The sequence below is a fragment of the Stegodyphus dumicola genome, chromosome X2 (assembly GCF_044657685.1).
Source record: "Stegodyphus dumicola isolate Sdum_Otavi_A_Nest chromosome X2, ASM4465768v1".
Lineage (NCBI taxonomy): Eukaryota > Metazoa > Arthropoda > Arachnida > Araneae > Eresidae > Stegodyphus > Stegodyphus dumicola.
The window spans coordinates 157,856,234-157,868,254 of NC_140781.1; the positions used below are offsets into that span (position 1 = coordinate 157,856,234).

At 32.7% G+C, this 12,021-nt stretch overlaps 1 protein-coding gene across 1 annotated transcript in view; it reads right to left on the minus strand.

Annotated features, from left to right (window-relative positions):
* Positions 1-6,164: 6,164 nt before the first annotated feature.
* Positions 6,165-12,021, minus strand: part of LOC118184243 (TBC1 domain family member 1-like) — a 335,166-nt gene continuing 329,309 nt past the window's right edge. The window contains exon 22 of the mRNA XM_085809767.1: positions 6,165-7,138. Within this exon, the coding sequence (XP_085665893.1) occupies positions 7,020-7,138 (119 nt within the window). The 3' untranslated portion in view covers positions 6,165-7,019. The remainder of the gene's footprint in view (positions 7,139-12,021) is intronic.

The window sequence follows — 12,021 nt, forward strand, 5'->3', positions numbered from 1 at the left end:
CAATCTTGAAAAATATAATATTAGGACAAACTTTATACTCAGTATTTGCATAAATTACTACGAAGCAAATTGTTCGTGTTCTATTGCATTGGAAATTTTAAAAGCTAAAAACAAAGGTAAAAATTATTAAGATTTAAAAATAACGTTTTCAAAATCCTTCCGTTAATCTGAAAAATAATTTGTCATTATCCAAAAGATATATTAAAGACCTTATACTGCGTAGGCGGCAACAGCTCTCAGAATTAGCAGCTTGCCAGGCGGAGTATATGATTATTAAAAGTCTTACGTTGCGTGGAATGGACATAGCTAACGGAACTGGCAATTTTATCATGCCACATGGACGATTAATGCAGTGGAACGTAACATAACGTAAAATAATGTAAAAAATCAGAAGTCTATAAACATACTATTGTGAATGATACACAATCACTATAAACTAACGGAATTATTGAGACACATCTGCGATTTAAATCACTGGCGTTTCGAGTACGGAAGAAGACATTTTCACATTATGACACATTTTAACATTCCGTTACTCGCGAATCTGTAAGATTATGTTTCAAGCCTGCAGATAATATCAAAACCCGCCTAATTATTTTATGGGATGGAATGAGAAATTATATTACATTCCCTTATTATAATATATTACATATATTACTTATAATATATTACAAATATTACAAAACAGATTGGATGCGAATTTCGGAGGAGTTAGTTAAACTCTCCTTATTACAATTAAAAAAATAATCTTATAATCTTCAGAGAGGCAGCAATATATTTCTAATAGGGACTTCGATTAAAATCGAGGAATTGAAAATTTTCGATAATCGTTTAAACATTTAAGTCATTCTTTCAAGAAAACAAGTGAAAAATATTTTTATATGTACTTACTTTAAACGCCTAAGAGATAAAGAACTCAAATAAGCAGGTTAATAAGCCCGTGATATCATTTTGTTTTTACGAAACAAATAATTTAAACATAATAGACGTTATAAAAGATACGTAAATAATATGCGTGTACTCTTCCGCATATATTTTAGCAATTACTACACAATCAAGTTTCTTGAACTTTATTCTAAGAAACAATGTTTTTTCTCTTATCCTTCAGGATGAATTCTTGAATATGATCTTATTATGCAGCAACAATTCGGTTTAGATAACTAGGTGTTTAAATCAACTGATCAAAAAACAAAGCTACTTCTTTAAATTAATTCGATTGTAAAAATCATACACATTGAAATTTTTTCAATCCAACAGACAAGAGTCTCAACTGCAATCACTTTTCAACAAAAAGCTGTTATATTAAACTGTTCACAATCAAAGACCTTTGTATATACGAGACCTTTGTGTATACGTAATAACCGCAGTTTTTATGTCATACGAAGCTGAAGTAAATTGTTAAACAACTCAGGACTTACAAATTGCTTACATATTTATCTAATGAATCGATTAACTTATGCCTTAATAGCAGAAGCCTGGAGCAAAAACGTAATTTTCAGATGTTTGCCGAAGAGCTTCCAGTTACTTGATCTTTGATCTTTGCGACTTCAAATGAAATGTGGTATTTCTTGGTAAGCTTTTTCAATCATCTGTAAATTTGTTTTTGGCACATTAATAATTAAGAAAACTACGTCTAATAACAAAGAAATGTAATGTAATTTTATATGATACCAAATTTCTGACCTACGTTTGAGTACGATCAGTATGCAAGGTATTTGAGAAACTATGCACAAATACATGGCCTCCAGCAGATTTTTAAGAAAATAAGCCCATTAACCTGAAGTTAATACTGATAAAGACTCAAAAATGTTTTCGAAAGGATTGTTAAAACATTTTACTTTTCCAAAGAGCACTGTATTGATGTATTTATATGCTTCTTACTATTATATATATATTGAGCAAATACTTAAAAATGTACGCCGTATTAGACTTCACCGTCACCATAAATGATTTTCAAGTTCCCAAGGCTTTCCAATGACTTGAACATATTTGGTAATTCGGATATTCTATACACATTATTAATAAATAAAAAGAGAGTTAATTTTAGGAAATGAACATGGTGCATGTAATACATAATCTATTAATTAAAAATAAAACTGACTGAAGCAAAAAATGCGAACGAATCTTAAAAATCAATGTTAATAAAAAAGCAGTTACTGTGATTATAATACGAAATTCCACAGATTGCTGTTGCTTTGCCGAGCAAAACATTACATAATTGTAGTAAAAAAATTCAGGACAGAAACAGCTTATCACACAAAAAATAAACTGAATTTAAATATTTTATTTAAGAAAATGTTTAAAACTTTGCTTACTTGAAAACACGAATGCTACTTGAAAAGGTAGCATTCAACAATTAACTTTTACAGTTTCAGGGAAGATAAAAGCGAATAGAAGAGGAGGGAAAAAGGGACTGGTCAGACATTTTCGTAGAAATACCTTAAATTTAAGTTTCATATTTTTAGCGTAGATACTGTGTACTTAAAGATTCGTAGTTTTCCATAAAATTTCTTTAAGAAATAGTGTCTTTCTTGGGGGGGGGGAGGCAAAAAATATTTTGATTAATCGTTTTACAATAGAAACCCGATCACATAAAACTCAATGCATTAATATATCCAAATTTTTTTTATTTCTACAAGAGTAACCGAAATAATTAAAAAATTAGCCTTATTCATTGCCGTAAATATCAGATACGATTAAGTTAGGTTAGGTTAATTAAATAAAGCAAAGGACACGAAGGCTTTCTCCTATGGGAAGGGATGTCTTCTTAACGGAAACTGGCGACTTCACATGATCAAGCAGGAAAACCAAACACGCAGCCAGGCCATTCAGTGGGCTCAACTACTAGTATTCAGTGGTTTTAACCACTCGGCGACTGGTGAGGCTTGTCAAATACGGATGTGTAAAAATATATCCTGTATTTTGAAATAAAGTTATACTAAAAAGACAGTGTCTCCCTTTGCATATATGTACAATAATCAATCAAAACTATTTGGTAAATTGCCTAGCAGCATCTTGTACCCTCCTTTAACGGGGGTGGGGAACCTCTATTGGACAACTCGAGATTTAAATTGGAGAGTATTCCAGAGTATTAAGAAATTAATGTGTGTTCAAATCCCAGCAAACGGCCCAGCTGCATGGGCGGTTCCGAGATTTTACCCATGTGTAACATAGATACGACACAGTTTTCCTCAGGAAGTCCCCCAAGAAGATATTCCTTTCCATAGGCAGATAGACCTCGAGTTTCTTTGCCTTTATCGATTAATCTAACCTAACTTTTGAAATTAATGATCTTAAAACGATAGGGACTTTATGATGATCAATGGTTATTGCTTTGTTTGATTACGGCAAAGCACTCAAGGGCTATCTGTCTAAGGAGAGGGATGCCTTCGTGGAGAAACGTCCAAGAGGAACTGGCTCGTATATACGTTATACATGGGTAAAATCACGAACACGACCATGCAGCCAGTCCAATCGCGGGATTCGAGCCTCACACCAAACTACCAGAGTTCAGCGACTTTACCGCTCGGCCGCTGGTGGGCCCTTATGATGATCCCGAGTCGAGAAGAAAAGATTTTTACTTTAGATTTCTTTAATCGAGAAATATACGGAATCTCAAAATTACCTATTTTAGTTCATGTCCACGTAATAATGTCTTTAATATGCATAGAAGCATCCGCATTCATCAAGCAATACCAGTGGGGTCTGAAAAACACACGAAAAGTTCCGAAGTACATCCATAGAAGTAATCTCTACTATCAGTATAACAAAACTGTCTCTTTTCTTTAACGTTGAGTCACAAATAACCGAAACTCATAACATTCGTTTCATCATTTGTGAAGTCCAGTCTCAAGCAACGAATGCTGAGACATCTATCTGCAGGATGAAGAAAATGCCTCTGTTCATCAAACGAAACGAATTACCACGTATGTCTGCAACTATTGAAGAAACCGAACTAGTTTACCACAAAAACAGGCAAATATACAAATTTATAAAGTTTCCACATGGTTCACTACGAACCGGTATAGCAATAGTGGAAACCAACAGCTCCGCTAACAACGCAATGATTGAAAATAACATGTGCTCTTATGTTTTTATACTTTATTAGTAACGGATATAACGTTTAAGAAATAAACCTGTTTTAGATGAAGTACACCATATTTATTCCTGTTCCCCCTTTTACTAATTTTATCGTGAAAAAATATGAATAATTAAATTTCCAAAGGAGCTGGTTATAGCATAAAAAATTTAAGTATTTAGGACTATTACAATATTATTTATTTAAAAATACATACATTACAATAATATTACGCAATAATATTAACATTATACCTATTAAGACAGCTTCATTTTTACTTCACGTATCTTGAAAAGCATCCGCTTTTATTGCTGTCCACTGCTACGCCGTAGTATTTCAAATCATTCAATGCCGCTAATATTGCTGTTTGTGTCGTCTTTTACAGTTTGCAGGTCGTCGCCATCGTTACCGTTGTCATCGTCTTTGTCACCGTTCAGCCTGTCCTCCCACATGCAATCATCTCCAAAACCATCATGATCATTAGATATCACCATCCCTCCCAATAAATGCTTCATCAATACTCATGGATTTTCGGTGTAAGGGCCTATAATTGCCCATACATTCAAAGTCATTGAGTAAATCAGTCAGTAAGACGATAATAGTCACTTTCCGGACAAATCCATTTTAAAACATAGGAAAGTTTGTTTTCTGAACACCTTGAAGAAGGGAAAAATTATGTGGATAATTCAAAAAAATTTTCGAAACCTAACGCTAAATTGCTAACAGGAAAAATGCGGGAATAAACATGCTCTTTCTCTTCACTGGAATTGCAACACCAAAACAGAATTATAATATCGATTAAAAATTCGACAGAGCTGTTGCTTATCACTTGAAATACAAATGATTACAAGTTTTTGGAGCCAGAAGTCATCGCTGCTATGCAACCTTTCTGGATCTACTTTCAACAACATACTACTACCTTCCATGTTGCACGTCGTATCCATTGTTACCTCTGTGACCTGCATTGCACCACCTCTTTCTTGGCTTGTGCGGTCTCTCGATTTGTCAGCCTTCAGAATATGTGCGGGATATGATTGCTAGAAGGTTGGTCCATAAGTCACTATCCGTAGTTACATCTCACGCGCTGTGAATTCGTATTAAGCCTACATTGGAATGACATTCCATAGAGTGCCAAAAAGGCTAGCGCCGGCACCGACGTCATGTACATATTATTAGAGTCATCAAAGGTGAGTATAGAAAGAACTGAATTTATTATATTCCATACATTATTTACAGAATTACTTTTCAATCCTTTCTGCCTTACATAACATAATTATCGCTTCCATAAACATGCGTTTCGTAAATCGTGCAATTGTTGGTGTGAAAATTTCACTAAACGGCAGTTAGGAACTTACCTTTTAAAGAGTTTTAACTGATTTAAAAATTAAAATTCTGTAACGAGAGGGAAGGACTGATTTTCCTGTACAATTACAGCCAGCAAATGTGAGCACATAAAGTACTGGATTTATTACATTCCTTCTGATGCACATATTTGCCATTTCAATCCTTTTTCCTTATATAATACACTATTGTTTCCATAAATATGAGTTTTGTAATTCGTGCAATTTGCTCGTATAGAAATTTCACTGAAAGGCATTTATAAACTTTTCCCTTAAAGAGTTTTAACTTATTTAAAATAAAAACTCTATGAGAAGAGAGAAGAACCGATTTTTTTTAAAGCACACATTCCGCAATTTATTTAGAGTTTATATATAATGCTGTAAAAACTGATGGCATGTAACTATATATCAAGATATTTGCATATGCGTTTAAAATGTTATATATTTCAGCATCGCTGAGCAGGAAATTACGTGATACTGATAAAATAAGCATAAAAACTACCTTTAGCACTTCACTTATAACAAAGAAATTAAACACAATATTTAAAGTTTTCAAAATTAATATTTAGAAGGTGTTTTTCCTCCTCGTAAAGCTATCCACAAATTACTTACTCTCTACTTATAAAATAATACATAAAAGTCTGATTAATTAAAAATATTAATTTACAGAAATATAGTAACCTAAAACCCAGAATTTAAAAATATGAATTACATACTACGCTAATAACAGTCACTCAGAAACAACGTTTTATGTAACAAAATTTCTGTTTAATACGGAGTATTTCAATACAATAAAATTTCATATAGCTGGAGCAAAAATTAATCAGGAAATTAAATGAATGAATATTTCAAGAATAATAAATTAACATTAAATTCACTTACAAGTGGATATGTCAAGAGTATTTTTTATTTCAAGATACAAAGTTATATCAATTGTTGCCCAGTTATAAGAGTATTACAATTTAGGAAGAACATGAGCCGCACAAAACTTCCAAAGGATATGAACTGAAATAGTCGCTCAGAATGAACTTTTTGTACAACAAAACATCTAGTATTAAATATCTAAATACAACATTATCTTACGATTAAAAAGAAAATAATCAGGAACTTAAATAACAAGGAGTATTTCTTCATACAAACTTGAGTCATTTATTACCGTAATAAAAATCATGAAACTGCAGAAAGTTTCCAATTATTTTTAATAGGTATGATATTTAAATTAAGAATTTATTAAAACTCATACTGATGTAAGTTTGTTGTACAATGAATGTCATTTGAATTAAAAATAAAACTCTCCTCTGAGTTGAGTTTATGTAACATTAATCTATAAAAAACGATTAGCGGAGAATAAATTTCAAAATCAAATTGAATAACAGTTCTAACATTTTAAAGTAACAGCTTATAACATGCACCGTTCAATTTAAACAGCACTTTTTGGTACTTCACAGTTAAATTAATTTTTCATGTTAAAATCTTTAACCCTCAATATTACAGAATGGCAGGCAAATATACTTCTCTTAGAACATATAGTGTAAGCTCATGTCTGAGGATATTTCCGTGCACTTGATTTTTTTATTTTTATTTATTTATTTATTTATTTTTCAAATGAGAGATTCCTCAGTCCTAGTAATTTTGCTATCAGTCAGATCAGTAGAGTTATCAGTAAGATCTTCTGCTGAACTGGTCTTATTTTCAGTCGTATCTTTAAATACCTCATTCCCTAAAAGAAAAATACAACATATATTGTGCTGCTTAAAAATTTTAAAGCATTTTTATTCAAAATATTAATTACTGAACTCTACAGATAACGCAACTGCACCATATTACTGCACTAGAAGCACTATATTACTGCACTAGAACTCTTGATATTACTGCACTAGAATCGTCTTTAACAGTTTTCCAATTTAATTTTTTTTTTCAAACCATTGTGTTATTTCACATTACGCTACCATGCATTTATCATCCACGCACCTTAGTAAATGTAACCACTGAGAAAAATGTAAAACTTACCTTTTATGCAGCTTCATACACAGCCAGCTTTACGTGCTGCCATTCGACGAAGTACAAGATCTTGAACTTACCTTTTTTTAATTCGAGCGCGATATTATTGCGTAACAACTGCGCGATACAAAAGCAATAAATGCCTTTCTTAATCATTAATATCATAATTTTATATAAATTAAAATACATTTAGTTTTCAATAAATCAAATTCATAATTTTTATAAATATTTTACAATGTTATTATAATTAATAAAAGCTGTTTCTAACACCATATATTACGTAGCTGATACAAAACTGTTTGGACTTTTTTTCTTTTACTTTACTTTTTAATAACCCATCAAACTGTGAAACTGCAGTATACTATACATTTAATTTATAATCTATGCAACTCATTCACTTTAATGACCGTCTGCAGCATTACTCTAATTAATAAAAGATATTTCTGAAGCTATACTGATAATTAGTAAAAAAAATCAATGATTAGCAAAAAAAAAACATTTTTAATTAAAACTTTTAAACCACTTCAAGAAATAAAAATATGATTTTTATTTTTTTATTTTAAGGACAAAACCGAATGTTATTCATTATGCATATATATATATTATGGGCCCCATAAAATACGATTAAATTTGCATTCTGCTTTAATATGCTCTTAATTCATTCTGCTGATGTCTAGCAAAGTATTTTCCCGTATTTAATATGATCGTCAGCCGTCATTTCATTGGTGGAGGTCAGATTTCATGACAGTGTGCTTAACGGTAGAATGTAACACAGGTCAAGTCATTTTTACATAGTCTACTGTCTGGCTAAAAACGTAGCCAAGAATCAAATATTTGACAGCGTATATCTTTCTTGGCCCAAGAAGCCATCACAAAAAAATCACAATAGAAATCTTGAAAAGTGTCTGGCAAGCAACCTGAAGTGACTCAAAATGAGCAAATTCAAAGTCTGCCCTCATTCAACTTACTGCCAACATCCTTACCATAGTACACACTTTTGTACTACATCGCTTTAATACACGACCAAATCTACTCTGTTTTTAGGGAAAAGAGATCATTTCCTTTAGCATCTTTAATTATTCCCCCACACCTCTAATGTTCAAGATCAGCATTAACACCTATATACATCCAAGAAGAGGAAATTATCAATCCTACTCACTCCTTATACGAGTCATTATTTCGGCACATTTTGTAACCCAATCGCGATTCTGTAATCCTTAACTATCGTATGTCAGGTTTTTGCTAGTGAAAAAAACGTCACGTTGTGCTCCACCAAGGATGCACCCTACCGGGGGCATTTCAAGACGATAGCTTTAGCATAAACGATGCCTCCCCTGCAGCGTAATGATAGGTGTTCTTTCAAAACTGTTAAAATTGCGTCCATTGCTATGATAAACCACACTTTTCAAGTAACTCTAGAAACTGAAACTCTTTGTAAGAAGGCAAATGGATGGCCATATTGGTGTGTGGTCAACATCCCATTTTCAGTGAAATACTGCTTTGCAGCTGAAGCGATTGCTAAATGTGAGTAAGTACCGTATCAGCCAGCTGTATTTTACGAGGAGGTGGATATTCAGCACACCAATTTGAGCGAAATACTGTCGTTTACCTTTTGAACCAGGTTATATTTTACGAGGACGGGCTGGCTTAGTACTCTACTTTCAGTATAATGTTGTCGCTTAGCTGTTTAACCGATTACTCCGTTTGAAGAAATAAATACATGAGCTTGCGCCTGGTTCTACTAAGAGTATCTCGATACTGCAAAAGCGGAGAGATAAATCTGAGGATGATGCTGAATATTACACCAATTGAACTTCGAGACCGAGTTGCACTAAAACTCCGAAAATACAAATTTCACAAAGAACTTAGAAATTATGAAAAAGTGTTTTATTACGATTCTGCATTGCTCAGAAGAGTTCAATTTTCGAACCTAAATTTTTATGTTTTCGTTTAAAAAGAAATTGAATGATACACAACTGGAAAACACTGATCTTGACATGCAAACCAATAATTGATTTGCTACTCTAAAGATGCAATGCGTATTAAGGAGAACTTATATACATACGATTTCTATTACGTATCAATATAATGATTTTTGTTTATATTTCAAACAGGGATTAAAAGAGTCTTTCGAAGGCTATAGTTTTGGCAGGCTTCAACAACTACGTTTCTTGAACGATTTTATAGGACACAAATTTTAGGATATTGATCCTTTTAATACTTTTTTTTCTCTAAATACAGACTGATTAGGAGATTATTTATTACTCTCAGTTACATTATATCAAACAAGGCGAAAATTACAGGCAGCTCTTTATCCGAACAAGAACTTACCAAACAACTGATTTGATCTTGGAATCGATAATATTACTTGTTGTAGCTGCTCTTAGGTTTTCGAGCTACATCGCTCCAAATGTGAAATAGCTTGGATAATATGGATACCCTTCATAGAAAACAGTTGGTGTTACATTACAGTTGAATGTACGAATATAAAAGTCACAGAGCTATATTATGTAAAAATAAATAATACGTGGCAGGCAAATGATTATCCTGTACCCAAGTACTTAAAGCATGGCATTAGAAACATTTTTTATTATGAAGCAAATATTTACAAAAGTTATCACAGGAAACCACGTGGAATAGATATGTTCATAAATGAATGGTGCAGTTTTAAAAATTAATACTAAATGTATGCATCACCTTGTCCGTGGTAAAACCTACACCACTTGGCAACTGTCCAAGTTTCCATACGCTGTTTACTTGTCATGCTTACTGCGCAGCCGAAGCGTCAGTTTCCAAGATGGCTTCTTAACAGGAAAAGACTTTCTGTGTGCACTGTTTTGAGGGGTCTAGATGTGTGGTTACAGTACAGCGTGAGTTTCGCGCACCGTTTAGGAAAGACCTACCACACAAGAATAACATAAGTAGGTAATACCCACAGTTCGTAAAAATTGGATGCCTTTATAAAGGCAAGAGTTCTGGTCGATCTCGTGCATCTGATGCAAACGCTGTAAGAGTATACGAGGATTTTCAGCAAAGTCCTGGCACGTCACTTAGTAAAGCAAGTAGGGAATGTGATTTCTTTCTTTGGATTTTTGGTAAAGACCGAGTTTCTGTACCACTATTATCTGTGTCCCTTCAGGAAGTTTGTGGTTCGGAAACAGCACGCACTGCAGACCATCACGGTGGACATGCTACACCGAGTATTGGAAGAACTTAATTAGTGTGTAAATGTGCGTCGTGTGACCAAGGGGGCACATATTGAAGGGTTGTGATTAATTCATCAAAACCTTAGACAGTTGCAGCTGTTTATGCTCTAAGGTTGCCGATATAACGTAAAGAATTATTCACTATTAATTTTTAAAACCGCCCCATTCATTTATAAACACCCTGTACTATTGATTGTATCAAGTGAAGATATTACTAAACATAGCATAAAGATATAAATTAAGTAGAAGTATGTATATTATATTTGAATTGTTCAATTAAGCAATATAATTTTAAACTGAAACATAAATTAAACATCTTACGCAGCGTTGAATGGTAAAACCTTTGAGAAATGGCCCCAGCAGGCCCATATGGATGATAAATGTCCCAGTAGCGCCACGTTACATAATGTAATATTGTAGCAGTGAAAAAAAAAAGTGTGAAAAATACTAAGCTGCAGCCCAGCGTTATCCGAAAGAAATATTCATTGCCACATAAAATAATTAATAAAAAACAAAAGAATCAACTGAAATAATTGAAGTATAATTTTTTATAACTTTCTATTCTGTAAAACCGCAGGTAATATGGTTGACTACAAGAAAAACTAAAATTATGTTCAACATAAAAAACAGACAAATACGGATGATCTTTTTAATTTTAAATTTAAAAATTAAAGCGTAAATTTTTTTATATTTGTTTCTTTAAAAAAATATTAGATTGAAATAAATTAATTTACAACAATATCGCTGCCAGACAATGGCAGAAAATGTATGAAAAATAATGGTCAATATTAAAAAAGCACTTTCGACTCTGATTAAATTGCTAATGGGCTTTTGAGTAACTCTATAAAGGCGTAACTGCCACAGAGATAAAATTGCATCAGCACATATGCTGATATCCCGGCTTCAACAAAGACTGAAAGTTCATTTTTTGCACAAGAGATCAAATTTCATTAAGAAAAGGGCAGAATTTTCAGATATAAGTATTTTAAATGCGCGTAACGAAAAAAGAACTTTTATTCTTTTCTCCCCCTTTTTTGATCAACATTTTAATAAGTTTAATATTAAATAAAAAATTGTAAACATTCCTCTATCACAATAAGTGCAATTGAAATAATTTAAAGCAATTTGGCCGGTTCCCTTTAATTTGAATAACCAATTATTTTATGTTTTGAATTTGTACTGTCATTTCTCTTTTTCCGTTTTCCCAGCAGAATGCAAATGAGTTCGAGTGTGTTTAAAGGAAAATTTTGAGATTGTTAAATTACAACGTGTTCTCGCTCTTGAAGGCCATGTTGCTGGATTTGCTACTTATGTAAGAATTCCTATCTTCGGCCTTGCTTTGTAATTGCCGATAGTTGAATAGCTGAATTCACTAGCGTTACATTTGACTTACGAC